Source organism: Protopterus annectens, chromosome 6.part0 (assembly GCF_019279795.1).
Source record: "Protopterus annectens isolate FY-2018-M chromosome 6.part0, PAN1.0, whole genome shotgun sequence".
In the NCBI taxonomy this organism is placed as follows: domain Eukaryota; kingdom Metazoa; phylum Chordata; order Ceratodontiformes; family Protopteridae; genus Protopterus; species Protopterus annectens.
Window position 1 is genome coordinate 334,616,392 of NC_056737.1, and position 21,966 is coordinate 334,638,357.

Here is a 21,966-nt window from a genome sequence, read left to right on the forward strand (position 1 = left end):
TACCATTAACCTCCAAAAGTCTTCCCTGATGCCTTACCAGGGTTATGTCTTCCTGGGGTGCAGGATCCTGACAAGCACAGTGATAGCTTGCTTACCGCTCAGAAAAGATCCTGTCTCTCGCCTCATATTTCCAAGACCTAATATCACTTCAATCCCTGACCGCCAGGGAGTTCCTGTGCTTTCTGGGTTCATGGCCTCAACTATTCCAGTGCTTCCCTTTGCTAGGCTACATATGAGGAAATTTCTATGGTTCCTGAGAAGAGTTTGGAAACAACACTTTCACCCTCTGTAATTTGTTGTCCTCTCCCTGTCCTGTTTGACAAATGAATTAGAGTGGTTGATTTTCCAGTTTTCCAGAAATCCAGGCCTTACCCCTTCAACCACTTCCAACCCCCGAGGATCTGTGCACGGATGCGTCAGACAGGATGTGGTGCTACACTGGGAAACTGGAAGGATGGGGATGTGTGGTCCCCTCCTCAGGCAAAAGAACATAGCAACATAAAGAAAATGAGAGCTTTGATCCTTGCCCTCAAATCTTCAAGTCCAGGATTTCACCAGTGGTCCTAAGGTGGTTCATAGACAATACCACAGTCCTCTGGTACATCAGCAAGCAGGGAAGGGCAAAGACCTATATCCTCTGCAGCCTGGCATTATACGTCTGAGACATAGCCCAGCAGAGTCAGGTTTCCTTCCAGGCTGTTTACATTCCCTCAGAATGTTATGGCAGACTTTCTAATCAGGTCCATGATTCAATCCCATGAGTGGATGTTTAACAGGGATGTGTTTCTGCACTTGTCCATCGATTGGGTATCCCTAAGATAGATCTTTTTGCCTCCCCCATGAACAGACCACTTCCAAAGTATTGTGCCAGGATTCCACGTCCTGGGGCATGGAAGGTAGACAAGTGCAATCAGACCTCTGCACGTACGGCTACTGCACGGCTCAAAGGCATCAAGGAATTACAAAAACATGGTAGAGGCAGCAAACAGTGGACCAAAATCCGTTTATTCAAGGAAGGAGGAAAAAAACATACCGGCCCGGCCAAAACCGCATGTTTTTTCCTCCTTCCTTCAATAAATGGATTTTGGTCCACTGTTTGCTGGCTCTACCATGTTTTTGTAATGCATGGAAGGTATATTCCATCCTTTCCATGAAGGGGATGTTTCTGTACAAATTTCCCCCCTTCCCTCTCATTTAGAAGGTTCTGCTGAAAATTCAGCGGGAACAACAAAAAATCTTGCTGGTGACCCCCTTTTGGCCAAGACAGCATTAGATGTTCTTCGTGTTTCACTGTTGCAATCATTACATTTGGGTTATCTGCTTGCAGGTAGCCCTCAGTCGGCCTGATTATCAAAGTCTTGGGTCCTGCGTCTGTTGCTGTCTCATCTTCCATGACATCAGGTAGTCAGGTGTATAAAGCATGCAGCCGACACCATTACATCAGAAGCAGTTCGCAAGTGCCGGTCGGCCGACTCCCGAAATTTTCGTTTTCGAGTTTCAGCACCGAAGTCTTCAAAAAAGCTAAGTACCCCGTTGGAAATCCATTTTTCTTGCTCTAAACTGATCTCGGTAAAAGTTAACAATTGTATTACTTGTGGAAAGCAAATACCTCAAAGCTTTTCATTTGTATTGTATTCCTTGCTTAGGCCCAGACCACGACCTCCCTCGCTGTCGGTTTTGTGCCTTATTCAATCGTCGAACTATTCGTCGTCGGTTCATTTTTGCATCAAACTTTTTTGGTACTCTGTTCAATTATCCAGAAATGTCTTCGGTAAGCCATCCTTCTACTGACATTCCGAAAAAAACGCAAAGCAGAGACAGGCCACCTAGGTCCAAAGCTGCCTACGATGCTTCTCCTAAGCCAGTCGCCAGTTCGCCGGTACTCATTGAGGCGCTTTCACAGCCCCTGATACCCGCTATATTTGCAGGCCTCTACTGAGACCCATTCGGAGTCCGGTATGCAGCAAGATGCTTCAACTGTGGAACCTGCGGATGTCTCTACCTTGGATGTGTCCGGAGCTGCTGTGCAGGCACCAGCTTCTGAGGGTGTATTCAGGCCTACTGACTTGCATATTAAACTGACACCATCTTCTTCTTCAAGGCCTAAAACTCGAACCATGCCTAGAAAACTGATGCCCAGACCGCATGGTCAGGCCTCTATGCCTAAAAAACAAATGATAAGAATGGCTGAAGACCTTATTACTTTAATCAGAGGAAGCCAACCTTGCCCTTCTAAGAGACCTAGGACTGAATTTGCTTATGACCAGGATTCTGAAATTTCTGTTTCTCAGATGACCAGGATTTACCCTTATCTACCTATGAGGATTCTGATGCAGAGGACTGTGTTACCTTTGCAATGTGGTTTTGACTTTTTAGAGGCATCTTGCAGGGCTGCTGTCACTGGGTCTGTACATAGAAGGCATGCTTGGCTTAAGGAGCAAACTTTGCCAGATCATGTTAAAACTAAATTACTGGATGCTCCCTTAAACCAAGACTGCCTGTTTGGCAACAAAGCCGTAGTAGTACTTAAAAAGATAGAGGAAAAAGCTAAATCTATGCAAACTGTTAGATGTCCTGCAAGTACAGCCTCCCAGATTTAGTAGGCATTGGCCTTCTAAGAATTGGTCCTTTCTTGTCTCTTCCATGCCTTCTCAGTCCAAACCCAGGACCAGCAGACCACCCAGGCTTCAGTCTCAAGGTACTCACAGGCCTAAACAGTGGGAGGCTCCCACTTCCAAAGCTGGAATTAGTAAGACACCCCCCTATGGTAAACTGTCACAATGACTTAACCTTAGACCTTCCAAGCCCTGCTCAACTGACCCCTCCTTTAGGGGGAAACATCGCCCTGCATGCAGAAAACTAGGAACTCATTACCCAAGGCGAATGGGTTTTAAATATAGTTTCCCAAGGATACAGATTCCACTTCCACACCTTACCAACCCCAAACGGTTGGCCAGACCTACCCCCAAATCAGTGGGCAAAGGCTCAACAGCAGGTTCTCTCTCTTCTAAGTATCAGGGCTATTCAACCTGTCCCAGAAGAGGAATGGGGACAAGGTTTTTACTCAAGACTTTAACTGGTACCCAGAAAAGACAACTCCTGGCATCCTATCCTGGACTTGTCTATCCTAAACACCTTTTTGGTAATCCCAAAATTTAAAATGCTAACTCATCAGCTACTTCCCATGCTACGCAAAAATGCCTGGTTGGCAACATTGGATTTAAAGGACGCTTACCTGCACATCCCAGTAAGGGAATCTTGCAGAAAATACCTACGCTTCAGAGCAGACCACATGCACTATCAGTTCTCGGCACTGCCCTTTGGCTTATCTACTGCGCCCAGGGTATTCACAAAGTGCCTAGCTCCAGTCATTGCATTCTGCAGGCAAAGAAATATTCAGATATACCCATACCTGGACGATTGTCTAATTCAGACAGAAAGCCAGGACATACTATTAAATCATCTGGCATTTGTAAAGAAACTGCTAACCTCACCGGGGTACACCATAAACAAAAAGAAGTCACATCTGGTACCCTGCCAACAAATTGTATTCCTGGGAGCAAGCTTGAATACAACTTCCCAGATGGCCTACCTCACGCCAGAGAAACAAGTTTGACAGCCTACTTCAAACTGCTGGCCACAAAGACCCAGCTGTCTGCAAGGAAAATACTGCCATTCCTGGGGTTTATGGCCTCTTGCATTCTACTAATTCCATATGCAAGACTGCATATGAGGAAACTACAATGGTATCTAAAAAGCCTATGGTGCCAACATTCTCAGGACCTGGAATCAATGATTCCTATCATTCCTTCTATAAAGACAGAGTTCCTTTGGTGGGCAGAGGCCTTCCACCACAACAAGGGACTGCCAGTCACCCTACCCCCTGCCATCCAAACCTTAAACAGATGCATCAGACTATGCATGGGGTCTCACTTGGCAGGGCAGTGCATTCAGGGCGAATATAACCCGAGTCAAATGCACCTGCATATCAATCAAAAAGAAATGTTAGCTGTACAGAATTCTCTGACAGCCTTCAAGGACCACATTCTTCCAGGACAATTATTGGTGAAGACGGGCAACACCACTGTTATGTGGTACATAAACAAGCAGGGGAGAACCCACTCATACCGTATCTGCAGACTAGCCATGGCTCTGTGGAACACAGCCTTGAGCTACCAAGTGCACCTACGAGCTCAATTCTTGCCAGGCAAGCTAACTACACTGGCAGACGACCTAAGCAGAAATATCATGGACCCACGCGAGTGGAAACTGGAACCAAAGATATTCAACATTTTGAGAAACAAATGGGGGGAGCCCAGAGATAGACCTGTTTGCCTCCCCTCAGAACTACCAAATGGACAAATTCTGCACAAGGACTCCCCACAAACAAGCTTGGAAAGTGAATGCTTTGTCCTTCACCTTGGAAAACCTCTCAGTTTATGCCTTTCCCCCCTCTGCCTGTCCTCTCGAAAGTTCTACTAAAGATCAAACAGGACAAACCAAGGACAATACTCATTGCATCAGACTGGACACTCCAACAATGGTACCCCCTCTTGCGCAGTATATCACTGCTGGAACCATGGCACCTGCCTCAGAACCCTTCCCTATTGTCCCAGCAGGAGGGACAGATTCTGCACCCCCTGCTTCAAAACCTGAACCTGGCTGCCTGGCTAATTACATGAGTTCTCCTATACCATCCCTCAGCAAGCAAGTGCAGGATGTCATCCTGGAGACAAGGAGGCCTAGTACTAGAAAATCCTATGCTGAAAAGTGGAAAAGATTCTGTTCCTGGAGCCAGATTCAGGGGATGGGCACAACAGTGCCCAGTTTACAGCATATCCTTCAATACTTAACAGAAATGCTTCACAAGGGCCTTTTCTTCTCTTCTATTAAAATTCATGCCTCTGCCATTTCAGCACATTATAATACTGAGCCACCCCTCTTCTCTCACCCCCTGCTGAAACAATTCCTCAGAGGGTCCAAAAATTTAAGACTTCCCAGGAGAGTCCCTACTCCTGCCTGGGACCTTAACTTTGTATTGGAAAAGCTCACTCTGCCTCCTTTTGAGCCAGCTGCAACTGCAGGGTTGAAATTCCTTTCTTGGAAAACAGTCTTCCTTCTAGCCATCACTTCAGCAAGAAGGAAGTCTGAATTACAGGCCGTCATGTCGGTGGAGCCCTTCATCATCTTTCATGCGGACAGGGTGTCCCTCAGGACCAATCCTTCCTTTATGCCCAAGGTGGTATCCAGTGTGGCCCTTAATCAGTCCATTCATTTGCCAACCTTCTTTTCTAATCCACAGAACAATGGAGAATGTATACTGCACTCCTTGGACGTGCACAGACAACTTAGATTTTATTTGGATGGGACTAAGCCTCTCAGGAAATCTGAACAGCTGCAAGTTGCCTTTGCTGCAGGGGCAGAGGGGAATGCCATTTCAAAGCAAACCATTTCTAAGTGGATAGGCTATTGCATTAATTTCTGCTGTAAGCACCATGGAAAACCTACCCCATAAGACCCCATTCCACACGGGCTGCATCTACTTCTACAGCCTTTCTCAGAGGTGTTCCTACCGGGGACATCCTAGAAGCTGCTACCTGGAGTTCTGTACATATCTTCACCAAGCATTACCACTTGCCAATTTGTTTCTAAATACAGAGCTGGTTTTGCCACTGCAGTCTTGCAGGGCCTAATTAGCTGGTCCTAATGGTCTCTAATTGTCTCCTCCCTTCCTTAGCTTTGGGAATCTACCCAAGTGTAATGACTGCAGCAGTGAAACATGAAGAACATAGTACAGTTGTGTACACTTATCATAAATGTAGATGTTCAAGTGTATTCACTGTTGCAGTCCTGGTTACCCTCCCTCCAGTCCTCGGGCTTCTCTTCTTATTTACTATATTTAAGCTTTCTGGTGTGTTTGCTTTTTGTTGGAGGTGTAACCTTGTATACAATTGCTTCCCATTATGGGGGCACCTGACATCTGGGGCAAGAAAAACTGATGTAATGGCATCGGCTGCATGCTTTATACCCTTGACTACCTGACATGGAAGATGAGACAGCAACCGACGCAGGACCCAAGACTTCAGGCCGAAACTACCTGCAAGCAGATAACCCAAATGTAATGACTGCAACAGTGAATACACTCGAACATCTACATTTATGGTAAGTGTACACAACTGTACTTTCCCCTTCTACATTTAGCCAAGGGCAATCACTAAAAGTTACCCCTCAGAATGGACTTGCACAGGACAAGGAAACTCTAACACATCCACAAATGTTGACCCTAAATTTGACTCTGTGGGTGATGGGGCTTTGATTCCCTTTAAACACCTTTATACTGAAGACTTGCTACAAGTTCTGCAGAAGGCCAGAAAACCCACTACTTAGGAAGTCCTGCGTCTCCAAATGGAAGAGGTTTTCCTTCTGGAGTCTTAAAAAACACTTGCAAACACTTTGTAGAGGTGCCACTGGTTTTGTCTTACCTCTGTGAATTAATGAAGAGTGGCTTGTCATATTCCTCAGTCAAGGTACATCTGTGTCTGCCATTTCAGTATGCTTACGTATGTCTTCTCCCTTAGGTTCCAGGTTGGAAGTCTTAACTGTTATTAAAAAGTGTAGTTCACATTGGACCACCAAGGAAACCAGTGCTTCCTCCTTGGGATCTCAATTTTGTCCTGGAAAAACGTACCCTAGCCTCCTTCGAACCAGCAGTGTCATCCTCCCTGCAATACTGCACATGGAAAATGGTTCTCTTAGTCGCTATTACCTCTGCCAGAAGGATTTTTGAGCTGCAAGCCCTCATGGCCTCTTCTCCCTTCACTGTTTTAATAGGGACAGGGTTTCTTTTCGGACTAACCTAGCTTTCTTGCCTGTGGTGGTTAATGAGTTATCTCTGAATCAGGCTATCAATCTCCCTACCTTCTTCCCATTTCCACAATCTTCCAATGAGAGGATTCTCCACACCTTGGACGTTCACAGACTACTCTGATATTGTTTGTGCAAAACCAAGCCCATCCATAAGTCTGATGGATTGTCTCCAATCACCCAAGGGCCCTGGGCCAACCTGTTTCCAAGTAAACTATTTCTTCTTGGATCTCAAACTATTTCTTTCTGCTACTCAGCCAATGGAAAGGATCGGTCTTCTCCTGTTAGGGCACGCTCTACTTAGGGCTATGTTCTTTTCTGGGGCCTTATTTAAAGGATTGGATACAGCTTCTATCCTAGAGGCAGCTACCTTATCCTCTTCATATTTTCACCAAGCACTACAAATTGGCTGTTGTATCCAAGTCCAGAGCAGGGTTTGCCAGAGCTATTCTCCATGGCTTTGCGGAAAATGCTTCTGCTTCTCCTCCCAATTCCTTCTGTGCATGAGCATTGGCATTCTCCCTCATGTAATGAATACTGAAGCATTTGAATAGAAGGACATAGAATAGTTGTGTAAAATCTTACCGTGACCATAGCTGTCCTTCTCTTTTATATGCTACAGTATTGCTAGCCCCGTGACCATAGCTGTCCTTCTCTTGTATATGCTGCAGTATTGCTAGCCCCCCTTCTCCCTGATGCTTGCCTGATCCCTGGTTACATGTTGCTCACTTTTGTCAGGCTGGTGCTTTGCAGCATTCAGATGTTCTTCGTGTTTCACTGTTGCAATCATTACACTTGGGTTATCCTACTGGCAGGCTACCTTCAGTCAGCCTGAATTCCAAAGTCTAGGTCCGGCGTCGGTTGCTGTTGCCTCTTCCCTGACATCAGTACGCAGGGGGTATAAAAGATGCAGCCGACGCCATTTTCTTCAGTCTTTCTTGCCACGCGGTGACCGAAGCAAAAGCAGTTCGCAAGTGCCAGTCGGCCGACTGCTGAGATTTTCGTGTTCGAATTTCAGATCCGAAGTCTTCACTAAAAGCTGAGTACCCCGTTGAGGAAACTTTTTTTCTTGCTCCAGACCGATGTCAGAAAAAGTTAATTGTATTTCTTGTGGGAAGCAAATACCTCAAAAGGACTTTCATTCTTACTGTATTCCTTGCCTAGGCCCTGACCACGATGTTGCTAGTTGTCGGTTTTGTGCTAGATTTAACCAGCGCACTATTAAGCGTCTGTACGATTTTGCATTTCGCTATTTTGGCAGAAGATTTAACTATACAATGTCGTCAGATAGCCATCCGACTACCGGAATTCACAAGAAACGCAAAGAAAAGGACAGGCATCCGAGGTCTAAAACGGATGACAAGGCGTCTTCTAAGCCAGTCGCCGGTTCTCAGTGAGGCGCCTTCGCAGCCCCTGACGACCACTACTTTAGACTCGCAGGCCGCTACCGACACCCACGTGGAGTCGACCAGGCCGATGGAAGCTCAAGGTATTGGACCTTCGGAAACTATTCCCTCAGATGGGTCCGGAGCCGCTGAGCAGGCATCGGCTTCTGAGGGTGTTTTAAGACCTACTCAATTATATGTTAAAGCGACTTCAGCTTCAAAGGCAAAGACTAAAGCACCTTCAAAGACAAAGAAACCAGTACAACAGCCTCATGGACAGGCCTCCATGCCTAAAAAACAGATGCTCAAAATGGCCGAAGACCTAATTACTTTGATCAGGGGTTCCCATCCCCTTCCTGATAAGAGGCCTAGGCAGGTGACAGAATATAAATCTTCAGATCAGGTTTCTATTTCATCTGATTCCTCTTCTGATCAGGAATACTCTCTTCCTCCCTATGAGGATTCTGATGCTGAAGAATCTATCCCTTAAGCCTCTCCTCATCAGGATTATTCTTTTGGGGAAACTTTACATACCATGAGGGAGCATTTCCACTGGGAGAGCCAAGATTATTCAGAATCTAAGAAAAGGCTCAGAGACTTCCTTTTACTACCACAACACAGGCCCCTAGCTATCCCACCTGTGTTGGACATTGTAGATGATGTATTTTCAGAGGCCAGTCTGACCCCTGACTCCTTACCTCCAGCTCCTGTTAAGCTGGACAGGTACTTCAGGGTTCCTGACTCTCATAAATTCCTATTCAAAAACCCTGCTGCTGACCCAGAAACTATCTCTCAGGGACCCAAAGGGGTCAAGGCTTCCACTGCAAAAAACCCTACTCCCTCTGACAGGGACTCTAGGGCACTGGACAGATGGTGGAAAAAGATTTAAACTTCTACTACCTTGGCTATAATGGCTTTAAATTGTCAGTTTCATATCCTCAAATATCAACAATATATAATGTCACTGCTTAAACAGAAAATATTGATAAATTCCGAATGTGCAGAAAACAAAGAAATGCAGGATTTATTGCATGCTGCTGAACAAGTTGGAAAGCATACTTTGCAATGTGGTTTTGATTCTCTGGAGGCCTCCTGCAGGGTCGCAGTTACGGGTTCTGTCATTAGGAGGCATGCTTGGTTAAAGGAACAAAATCTACCTGATCATGTCAAAGCAAAATTATTAGATGCTCCATTACAGCATGATGTTTTGTTTGGTGTTAAAGCAGAAGAGGTATTAAAGAAAATGGAGGACAAAGCTAAATCTATGCAAACAGTCAAGGATTTCTTACAGGTACAGCCACCAAGATTTAGCAGACACTGGCCTACAAAGAATTGGTCCTTTCCAGCTTCAGACAGGCCACAAAGGGGCAGATACAGATGCCCTAGAGGCAGATCCCAGCCCCAAGGTTTGTACAGGTCTAAACAATGAGGTGCTTCTACCTCCAAAACTGGAGAAGACAAATCACAGCCGTGCAAGAAATAGTCACAATGACTTCCCCCTGCCTGCGCCAAGCACTTATCTTCTGGCAGCACCTTTAGGGGGAAAGCTAGCACTTTTTTCTCAAAATTGGCACATAATAACCCAGGACAAATGGGTCTTAAACAGAGTGTCACAAGGCTACACGTTTCACTTCCATACCCTGCCAAGGGCAAATGGTTGGCCAGACCTGCCAAAACGTCAGTGGGCAGAGGCACAAAAACAAGTTTCATCCCTCATGGACATGAGGGCCATTCAACAAGTACCAGAGCAAGAGCAGGGACAAGGATTCTATTTAAGACTGTTCTTGGTACCCAGAAAGGACAAAGCCTGGAGACCAATACTGGACCTATCTATTCTAAACACATATCTGGATATTCCAAAATTCAAAATGTTGCTGTAGCAGCTTCTGCCCATGTTGGGCAAGAAGGCTTGGCTTGTGACTTTAGATATAAAAGAGGCATACTTGCATATCCCAATCAGACAAACATGCAGAAGATACCTCAGATTCAAAGCTGGCTCAATGCACTACCAATTCTCTGCACTGCCCTTTGGCTTATCTACTGCGCCCAGGGTCTTCACAAAATGCCTGGCACCAGTAATTGCATACTGCATACAAAGAGAAATACAAATATATCCTTACTTGGATGACTGCCTCATTCAAGCAGAGAACAAGGACATTCTACTACAGCATCTGGCGTTTGCAAAGAGATTACTACCATGCCTAGGGTACACAGTCAATGAACAAAAATCAAAACTTGTACCCTCTCAAGAGAATATTCCTGGGTGCAAGCTTAAATACAACTGCCCAGATGGCTTATCTCACGCCAGACAAACAAAGGCATCTGACTACCTATTTCAAACTGTTGGCAACAAAGGCCCAGTTATCTGCAAAGAAAAAAAAATTCTGCAGGCTTTGGGCTTCATGGCATCCTGCATTCTACTAATTCCATATGCAAGACTGCATATGAGGAAACTTCAGTGGTACCTATAAAGTGTTTGGACTCAACATTGCCACAGCCTGGAAACAATAGTTACTCTCATACTCTGCCTGCAACAGTAGTTTCGATGGTGGGCGAAGGCCTGTCACCGGAGCAAGGGACAGCCATTCACTCTACCCCCAGCCACAGCAAGGGACAGCCATTCACTCTACCCCCAGCCACACAGACATTAATAACGGATGCATCGGATTATGGCTGGGGAGCCCACATGGCAGGAAGATGTATTCAAGGCACATGGTCCGCAAACCAAATGCATCTACATATCAATCAAAAAGAGGTGCTAGCTGTTCAAAATGCCCTGACAGCCTTCAAAGACCTACTTCATCCAGGAAAACTACTGATAAAGGCATACAACACCACGATCATGTGGTATATAAACAAGCAGGGAGGCACTCATTCTTACCCCCTTTGCAGACTAGCCATGACTTTGTGGGACACAGCATTGATACATCTGCAGGCACAATTCCTGCCAGGAAAAATAAATACAGACAAACTAAGCAGAAACCTCATGGATCCCCACGAGTGGAAATTGGATCCACAAGTCTTCAGCAATGGTAACAAGGAAATGGGGATGCCCGGACGTAGATCTATTTGCCTCACCTCACAACTGCCAACTAAAGAGATTCTGCACAAGGACTTATCACAGACAAGCATGGAAAGTGGATGCCCTATCTTTCAGCTGGAAAAACTTAACAGTTTATGCCTTTCCTCCTCTGCCTCTCCTCCCCAAGGTACTCCTAACGGTCAGACAGGAGAAGCCAAAAATTATACTGATTGCCCCAGACTGGCCACGCCAGTACTGGTATCCAAGCCTAAGGAACATGTCTCAATGCCCAGCCTGGACCTTAACTCAAGTGCCTCATCTACTGTCCCAGCAGAACAATCAGATCCTGCACAGCCAACTCAAGACCTTAAATCTGGCAGCATGGCGGATAATGTAGTCATACAAAACACACCTCTCACTAAAGTGGTGATGGATGTAATTTTGGAAGCCAGGAGGCCTAGTACTAGAAAATCCTATGCTGGAAAATGGAAGCGATTCTGTGCTTGGAACCAGGCACAAGGAATTGACACAGCTGTACCAAATATTCCTCAGATTTTGCAATGCCTAACTGAGATGCTGGACAAAGGCCTATTCTTTTTATCAATTAAAATTCATGCCTCTGCCATTTCGGCTCATTACAATACAGAGCCACCAATCTTTTCTAATCCCTTGTTAAGGCAGTACCTCAGAGGAGCCAAAAACTTAAGGCCTCCAAGGAGATCACCAATACTAGCATGGGACCTCAATTATGTTTTGGAAAAACTCACCCTGCCTCCTTTTGAGCCAGTAGCTACAGCTGATATAAAGTTTTTGTGTTGGAAAACCGCTCTGATCCTAGCAATAACCTCTGCAAGATGAGTCTCAGAGCTACAGGCACTCATGGCTGTGGAACCTTTTATCATTTTTTATCCAGACAGGGTTTCTCTGAGGACAAACCCGACATTTATGCCTAAGGTAGTGTCCATTGTGGCCTTTAACCAAACTATTCATCTGCCTACTTTTTATCCAAACCCACAGAATAAGGGGGAGAGAATTCTGCATTCTTTGGACATGCACAGACAGCTACACTTCTTCTTGGACAGAACCAAAGCTTTCAGAAAGGCAGAGCAACTACTAGTGGCATATGCTGCAGGATCACAAGGCAAGGCGATCTCAAAGCAGACTATTTCAAAGTGGATAGGCCACTGCATTCGTTTCTGCTATTCACAACATGGCAAGCCAGTGCCTAAGGGCATTAGGCCACATTCCACCAGAGCAGCAGCCACTTCAGCAGCCTTCCTCAGGGGAGTACCAACCAAAGACTTTTTAGAGGTTGCTTCCTGGAGTTCAGTGCACACCTTTACAAAGCACTATCATTTACCACTCTACTCTAAATCCAGGGCAGGCTTTGTGACTTCAGATGTTCGTGTTTCATTGCTGCAGTCATTACACTTGAGTTATCCTGCTGGCAGGCTACCTGCAGTTGGCCTGAATTCCAAAGTCCTGGTCCAGCATCTGTTGCTGTCGCCTCTTCCCTGACTAAAGTGCGCCAGGGGTATATAAGATGCAGCTGACGTCATTTTCTTTAGTCTTTCTTGCCACGTGGTGCCCGAAGCAAAAGCAGTTCGCAAGTCCCAGTCGGCCGATTCCTGAGATTTTTGAATTTCAGATCCGAAGTCTTCAATAAAGCTAAGTACCCCGTTGGGGAAACTTTTTCTTGCTCCAGTCCGATGTCAGTAATTGTTAACAATTGTATTTCTTGTGGGAAGCAAATACCTCATAAGGATTTTCATTCTTACTGTATTCCTTGCCTAGGCCCTGACCACGACGTTGCTAGTTGTTGGTTTTGTGCTAGATTCAACCAATGCACTGTTAAGCATCTGTTCGATTTTGTTTTTCATTAGTGTGGCCGAAGGTTCAACTGTGTAATGCCGTCGGAACAACCGACGACCGGAGTCCATAAAGAGCGCAGGGACAAAGAAAGACAGGCATCCAAGGTCCAAAAACGATGATGAAGCCTCTTCTAGGCCAGTCGCCGGTTCGCCGGTTTTCAGTGAGGCGCTTTCGCAGCCCCTGACACCCGCTACCTCAGAGCCACAGGCCGCCTCCGACTCCCATGTGGAGACAGCTAGGCCTCTGGAAACTCAAGGTATTGGGCCTACGGAAACAATTCCCTCAGATGGGTCCGGAGCTGCTGAGCAGGCATCGGCTTCTGAGGGTGTTTTCAGACCTACACAGCTTACTATCAATACTTCTTCAGCAGCCAAGACAAAGACTAAAACACCTTTAAAGACAAGAAACAAGTACAGCATTCTCCTGGACAGTCATCCATGCCAAAGAAACAGATGCTCAAAATGGCCAAGGACCTAATTACTTTGATCAGGGGCTCCCATCCCCCTCCTGATAAAAGGCCTAGGCAAGACACTGACTATGACTCCTCTGACCAGGTTTATATTTCTTCTGATTCCTCTTCAGAACAGGGATATTCTCTTCCTCCCTATGAGGACTGATGCTGAAGAATCTATCCCTTCAGCCTCTCCTCCTGAGGACTACTCTTTTGGGGAAACCCTGCACACCATGAGGGAACATTTCCATTGGGAGAGCCAGGATTATTCAGAATCCAAGAAAAGGCTCAGAGACTTTCTTTTACTGCCTCAGCACAGGCCTCTTGTTATCTCCCCTGTACTAGATATTGTTGATGTTTTTACTGAATCCAGTTTGACTCCTGATTCTTTAACCCCTGCACCAGTTAAGCCAGATAGGTACTACAGGGTTCCAGATTCTCATAAATTTCTTTATAAAAACCCTGCTGCTGATCCAGAAACTATTTCTCAGGGTCCCAAAGGGGTCAAGGCTTCCACTGCAAAAAAACCCTGTTCCCTCTGATAGGGATTCTAGAGCACTGGACAGATGGGGAAAAATATTTGCACATCTGCTACCTTAGCTGTAAGGGCTTTAAACTGCCAGTTTCATATGCTTAAATATCAACAATACCTAATGTCTTTGTTAAACCATTAAATGCTTACAAGCTCTGAATGTCTTGAAAACAAGGAAATGCAGTACTTATTGCATGCAGCTGAACAAGTGGGAAAGCATACTTTGCAATGTGGTTTTGATTCATTAGAGGCATCTTGCAGAGCCGCAGTTACAGGTTCTGTTATTCGAAGACATGCTTGGTTAAAAGAACAGAGGTTACCTGATCATGTTAAAGCAAAATTATTGGATGCTCCATTACAGCATGATACTTTGTTTGGTGTTAAGGCAGAAGAGGTGTTAAAGAAAATGGAGGATAAAGCAAAATCAATGCAGACAGTAAAGGATGTCTTACAGGTTCAGCCACCAAGATTTAGCAGAAACTGGCCTTCTAAAAATTAGTCCTTTCCAGTGTCAGACAGGCCACAAAGAGGCCGATCCCAGCCCCAAGGCTCATACAGACCTAAACAGTGAGGTGCTTCAGCCCCCAAAGGCGGAGCGGACAAATCACAACCTTAAAGGAAACGGTCCCAATGACTTTCCTCTACAAATGCCGAGCACTTACCTTTTGGCAGCACCCTTATAGGGAAACCTAGCACTTTTCTCACAAAATTGGCATATGATCACCCAGGACAAATGGGTTCTGAATATTGTTTCTCAGGGTTACAGGTAACACTTTCACACCCTACCAAGGTCAAAGGGTATGCCAGACCTGCCACAAAATCAATGGGCAGAGGCACAAAAACAAATTTCTGCTCTCATGGACATGAGGGCTATTCAAAAAGTACCACAGCAAGAACAGGGGCAAGGATTTTACTCAAGACTTTTCTTGGTACCCAGAAAAGACAAAGCCTGGAGACCAGTACTGGACCTGTCTATTCTAAATAATTTCCTGGATGTTCCAAAATTCAAAATTTTGACACTGCAGCAACTTCTACCCATGCTGGGCAAGAAGGCTTGGCTAGTTACTTTGGAACTCAGAGGCATACCTGCATGTCCCAATCAGACAATCTTGCAGAAGATACCTCAGATTCATAGCTGGCTGAATGCATTACCAATTCTCTGCACTGCCCTTTGGCTTATCTACTGCACCCAGGGTCTTCACAAAATGCCTGGCACCAGTAATTGCATTTTGCAGACAAAAAGGAATTCAAATATATCCCTACTTGGAAGACTGCCTTATTCAAGCAGAGAGCAAGGACATTCTACTAAAGCATCTGGCGTTTGTAAAAAGATTACTAATTTGCATAGGGTACACAGTAAACGAACAGAAATCAAAACTAGTGCCCTCTCAAGAGATAATATTCCTGGGTGCAAGCTTAAATACAACTGCCCAGATGGCTTCTCTCACGCCAGACAAGCAAAGGCAACTGACTCATTACTTTCAAATGATGGCAACAAAGACCCAGCTACCTGCCAGAAAAATTCTGCAGGCTTTGGGCTTCATGGCATCCTGCTAATTCCATATGCAAGACTGCATATGAGGAAGCTACAATGGTATCTAAAAAGTGTTTGGACTCAACATTGCCACAGCCTGGAAACAATAATAACTCTTATTCCCTGCCTGCAACAGGAGTTTCGATGGTGGGCACTGGCCTGTCACCACAACAAGAGACAGCCTTTCACTTTACTCACAGCCAGGCAGACACTCAACAACAGATGCATCAAATTATGTCTGGGGGGCACACATGGCAGGAAAATGTATTCAGGGCACGTGGCCCACGGACCAAATGCATCGTCATATCAATCAAAAAGAGATGCTAGCTGTACAGAATGCCCTGACAGCCTTAAAGGATCTACTACATCCAGGACAACTATTACTAAAGACGGACAATACTACAGTTATGGTTCATAAACAAGCAAGGGGGCACACATTCCTACCCCCTCTGCAGGCAAGCCATGACTTTGTGGAACACAGCACTGACCTATCAAGTACATCTGCAGGCACAATTCCTGCCAGGAAAGAAAAATACTCTGGCAGACGAACTAAGCAGAAACCTCATGGACCCTCACGAGTGGAAACTAGATCCACAGGTCTTCATCAACATGATAACAAGGAAATGGGGATGCCCAGACATAGATCTTTTTGCCTCCCCTCACAACTGCCAACTACAGAGATTCTGCACAAGGACTTATCACTCACAAGCATGGAAAGTGGATGCTCTATCATTCAGCTGGAAAACCCTAACAGTTTATGCCTTTCCACCACTGCCTCTCCTTCCCAAGGTAGTCCTAAAAGTCAGACGAGAGAAGCCAAAAATGATTTTGATTGCCCCAGACTTGCCAAGCCAGCACTGGTACCCAATCCTAAAGAGCTTGTCTCAAGGCCCAGCCTGGACTCTACCTCAAATTTCTCATCTTCTGACTCAACAAAACAATCAGATCCTGCACAGCCAACTCAGAACCTTAAATCTGGCTGCATGGCAAATAATATAGCCACTCAGAACACACCTCTCTCTAAAGCTGTTATGGATGTCATTTTGGAAGCCAGGAGGCCCAGCACCAGGAAATCTTATGCAGAAAAATGGAAGAGGTTCTGTGCTTGGAACCAGGCACAGGGACTAACCACTTGTTCCAAATATTCCTCAGATTTTACAATACCTAACTGAGATGCTTGACAAAGGCCTATCCTTCTCATCAATTAAGATCCATGCCTCTGCCATTTCAGCTCATTACAATACGGAACCTCCTATTTTCTCTCATCCACTGCTAAGACAGTACCTCAGAGGGGCAAAAAACATAAGACCCCCAAGGAGAGCACCGATACCTACATGGGACCTCAACTTTGTCATGGAAAAGCTCACACTGCCTCCTTTTCAGCCAGCCAATACAGCTGATGTAAAATTCCTGTCATGGAAAACTGCTCTGCTCCTAGCAATAACTTCAGCAAGAAGAGTCTCAGAGTTACAGGCATTAATGGCAGTGGAACCTTTTATCATTTTTCATCTGGACAGGGTTTCACTAAAGACAAACCCAACATTTATGCCAAAGGTAATATCCAGTGTGGCTCTTAACCAAACCATTCATTTGCCAACATTTTATCCAAATCCCCAGAATAAAGGGGAGAGACTTCTGCACTCTTTGGACATACACAGGCAGCTATGCTTCTACTTGGATAAAACAAAAGCTTTTAGAAAAACTGAGCAACTGTTTGTAGCATATGCTGCAGGATCACAAGGAAAGGCTATCTCAAAGCGGACTATTTCAAAATGGATAGGACACTGTATTCGTTTCTGCTATGCACAACATGGCAAGTCAGTGCCTAAGAATATTAGGCCACATTCTACCAGGGCAGCAGCCACTTCAGCAGCCTTTCTCAGAGGAGTACCAACCAAGGAAATTTTGGAGGCTGCAACTTGGACTTCAGTGCACACTTTTACCAAGCATTACCACTTACCTCTTTACTCTAAATCCAGAGCAGGCTTTGCCACTGCAGTTCTGCAGGGCCTCATAGCCACGCCTAATCCTATTTAGACCCATCCACCCTACCTCAGCTTTGGGATTCAACCCAAGTGTAATGACTGCAACAGTGAAACACGATGAACATAGTACAGTTGTGTACCTACCATAAATGTAGATGTTAGAGTGTATTCACTGTTGCAGTCCAGGTTACCCACGCTCCATCCACCTTTCTTTGCTGGGACTTATCTATACTTCTCTAACCTATACAACCTATGTGGTGTATTTGCTTGTAGATGAAGGTATTGTTTTTATTTTACTGTATGATTTTATAAGCAATATGTATTACCTACCTTCTTGGGGGCACCTGACATCTGGGGCAAGAAAAACTAAAGAAAATGGCGTCGGATGCCACTTATATACCCCTGGCGCACTGACATCAGGGAAGAAGCGACAGCAACCGACGCCGGACCAGGACTTTGGAATTCAGGCCGACTGCGGGTAGCCTGTCAGCAGGATAACCCAAGTGTAATGACTGCAACAGTGAATGCACTCGAACATCTACATTTATGGTAGGTACACAACTGTACTTTCTGCAGGGCCTCATAGCCGCTTCTAACACTATTTAGCTCCAGCCTCCCAACCATAGCTTTGGGATTCAACCCAAGTGTAATGACTGCAACAGTGAAACACGAAGAACATAGTACAGTTGTGTACACTTACCATAAATGTAGATGTTCGAGTGTATTCACTGTTGCAGTCCAGGTTACCTCCCCACCATCCCCCATATCTCTGCTGCAACTTATCTACACTTCTCTAATCTGTACAACTTATGTGGTGTATTTGCTTGTAGATGAAGGTGTTATATATTTTGGTGCATGCATGCTTTATTGGCATATTTTTAGCCTTCCCTTTTGGGGGCACCTGACATCTGGGGCAAGAAAAACTGAAGAAAATGGAGTCTGCTGCATCTTTTATACCCCTGGTGCAATGACGTCAGGGAAGAGGCGACAGCAACCGACGCTGGACCTAGACTTTGGAATTCAGGCCGACTGAGGGTAGCCTGCCAGCAGGATAACAAGTGTAATGACTGCAACAGTGAATACACTCGAATATCTGCATTTATGGTAAGTGTACACAACTGTACTTTCTGAGGTAGGTACTTGCTGACGTCCACTTTATACCTGACATCTGTTTATGGCCGACGCAATCTAAGTGATGTGTGCCATTGCACGTACCTTAAAGTAGCGTTTAGACTTTGGTATACTGGCCAGATGTGTGAGTCAGCCAGAGACGGTCTTCCTCATGTAATGAATACTGCAGCATATAGAAGAGAAAGACATCTATAGTTATAAGATTTTACACAAGTGTTTTATCTATAAAGAATGACAGTGTGATATATGGGGGTTATCCATTTGTTGTCTTCATGGATATAGACGTTTTTTACAGCTGGCTTTTGCAGTTTGTGTCAAATAAGTATGTGCTTGTGTGACATTTGTTAGCAGTGTGGTGCCATATCTTTCTTGTTCTTGATTTGCATGTTGGTATTTAACAGTAGTGAGGAACAAGCTGAGAGTCGCGGGGTAAGGTATGAGCATGTTTGAGTAATAACCTAATTTCATTGCATGTGTCATGAGTGTGTCCATTTCTCAGCCAGGGACATTTGTAAGAAAATGTCATATGCTGAATGGTAGAAAGGATGAAACAAATCATTGGAGTCATCAGGGAAAGTGGTTTTCATAGAGCAGCTGGTACAAAAAGAACATAGCTATTATGTATACCAGAGATTCCTTTTCAGTGAGACTCATTTACCCACCTATTTGTGTTTGTATGGCTTCTTCATTCCATGGCTGTTGAAGTTCTTTGTCATTTATACAGGTATATATTTATATGTCCTTGTGATTATGTGGTTGCCCTCATTATTTTTTAATTTTTGAGTGCTCAGTGTGCATGTTTAGGGGGTGGGGTGAATGGGGTGGGCTCAAGGGTTCAATGTTGTCCCATTGTAATGCAGTGCCCAACATGCACCTGTGGAATGTGCGTATGCTGCTTACCTGTAAGAGCTTCAGTGAAAAACGCCATATTGGAGTGGAGGGAGGGCGACTCCATATGTATATACACACTCCCACCCCCCTCTAATGGGAGTTCCCCTTTTAGATCATCTATGTTCTCTGTGCATCGGTGCAATAACCAGATCTTTCTTTCTTAAATATTTTTGTACATCCCTATTCACATTTTCTGAGCTAGACTTGCTGTTTATTGTTGGCTTAGCTTGGCTCTGTCCTTGTGTTGTTTTCCTGTTTTGCAGCAGAAGCTGTGGGTTGGTTAACTCTGTTCTATATTTTTATTTTTTTTAAATGCATATGCCAGCAGCAGCAGTTTGTTGTTGTGACCGCAAAGAAATTTTACTTGTATTAATTCTATAGTGTTATTTTGATATTAGACCTGACACACTTGAATTGTAGAGGTGACTGACGTGCTTGATGTGTGTGTTTTAGTTAAGGTACATGTTCATATTAATTGTTCCAGAAATCTCCAAGTAGGGAGGGCAAAACCTTGCATATCTAATTACTGATGAGAAAAGAGAGTAGTAATAACATGATTTCTTCTGTTCTAATAAAAGTTCTATTTAATGTAGAACAAAATTCCTATGTAATGTAGACAGACCATGTATGGAACTTTATAAATGTTTGTTGCTTTGTAGAAAGTTGAAGCACGGGTCGCTGCAGATGAGGACCTAAAGTTGTCAGACCTCCTGAAGTATTACTTAAGAGAATCAGAAGCTGCTAAGGTAACTCTTTTTAATATTTATTAGTAAATAAACTGCAGGGCATCATTGAGTGTTGTAGTAGTAAAGATAATATTTTCCTTTACATACCAAGTAAAACAGTAGGTCAGCTTACCTTGGACGTAATGTAAACTTGCATGTTTTGCTTTCTTCCAGGTGGCCATGTAAGAATTCTTCCTTTGTGTTACAGAAATGAGCAGGTTATGAAAACTGTTCTTGCATCAAGTGGGGCTCTACTTTTAATTTTTCTATGTGCCACTTGTGTTCTTTTCCAAAACAGTTTGACTCGTAGTACTTATTCTGAAGCAGAAATACATTGCCTGCAGAGGCTGAGGGATTTAAGGCACAGTCTTCAACATCCATTTCCCTGGTCTGAATTTGTCCTAGCAGTTCATGTTTACCATGCAGTGTGCTGGTAGATTTGTACCTTGTCCTTTACAAAGGTGTACACTACAATTTCTCCACAGTGCTATCCTTGATCTTTGTCATAATTGAGAACAAGAAGGGATGCAGTCTTTTGTTTTCTGAACCATAATTCCCTTCCTTTCTGAGACACGCTTACACACATTTTTAGGTGCCAAGTCATTAGATAAATCTTTTTCTGTCCTTCCATATCACTGTTGCAGTATTCCTTACTCAAGGGATCCCCTGCCAAGGGCAGCCCAACATCCGGCCAGGATGCCAAAGCCTTAGGATTTTAAGAATGTTGTACATCCCATGTATGCTCCCAGCTCTCGGCGTAGGACATAAAGGTCACGTTCAGACGTCCCTACGTCCCTTCTTTGCTGCCTGTCTGAACGCCACCCGCCATCTTCGATCAGTGGTCTGAATGCTCCTTCATCTGCTGGTTACCATACAGCTTCAGATACGTGCCCCATTGGGAGTTTTCTTCTTATCCTTGATTTCTTTAATTTTGTTGTGAGGTTACATGAGAAAATGTCAGGGTGGGAGACTGATTTCCCCATAAGAACCATCACAAGCAGTGTTTGTTTTGCTTGGGTGCTTCTCACAGCCATATGTCGTGCCTGATTTGTCAAGCATTCGTCCCTAAGATTCTTTGTAGTCGTCTGTCCTCCTTGTCCATCTACATTAGAGAACAGATGTCATAAGTTGTTGGTGTAGCTTGCAGTGACGGAGTTATCCCAGCCAGGTGGGTCAGCTGTCTGCCAAGAAGAAGACTAAAAAGTTAGATCAGATTCGGCTGCTTTATTACCTCCCCCAGACATATCTCTCGAGGCTGGTGAAAGCCTGGAGGTTCTTCCAGTTATTCCGTTGGATTCCTCTGCCACAACCATTTCTGAGGCTGATATGGATCTGGCTTCCCGCACATCCTTGGAGATTCTGCAGATGTCTGTTGCAGCCTTGGGATTTTAAGGACATTGTACGTCCCATGTATGCTCCCAGCTCTCAGCGTAGGGCATAAAGGTCATGTACAGACGTACCTACCTCAGAACTTCTTTGCTACCAGTCCGAACACCATCTGCCATCTTCGATCATGTTGAAGGGGAACTGTGACTGGTCATGTCCAAGAGACTTGAGGGAGTGCTCTGCAGATC

At 44.7% G+C, this 21,966-nt stretch overlaps 1 protein-coding gene across 1 annotated transcript in view; it reads left to right on the forward strand.

Moving 5' to 3' along the window:
- SNX6 (sorting nexin 6) overlaps positions 1-21,966 on the forward strand; it is a gene marked incomplete in the record, with an annotated part of 1,213,439 nt that overhangs the window by 929,697 nt on the left and 261,776 nt on the right. The window contains 1 exon segment of the mRNA XM_044074093.1: positions 20,327-20,413. Within this exon segment, the coding sequence (XP_043930028.1) occupies positions 20,327-20,413 (87 nt within the window).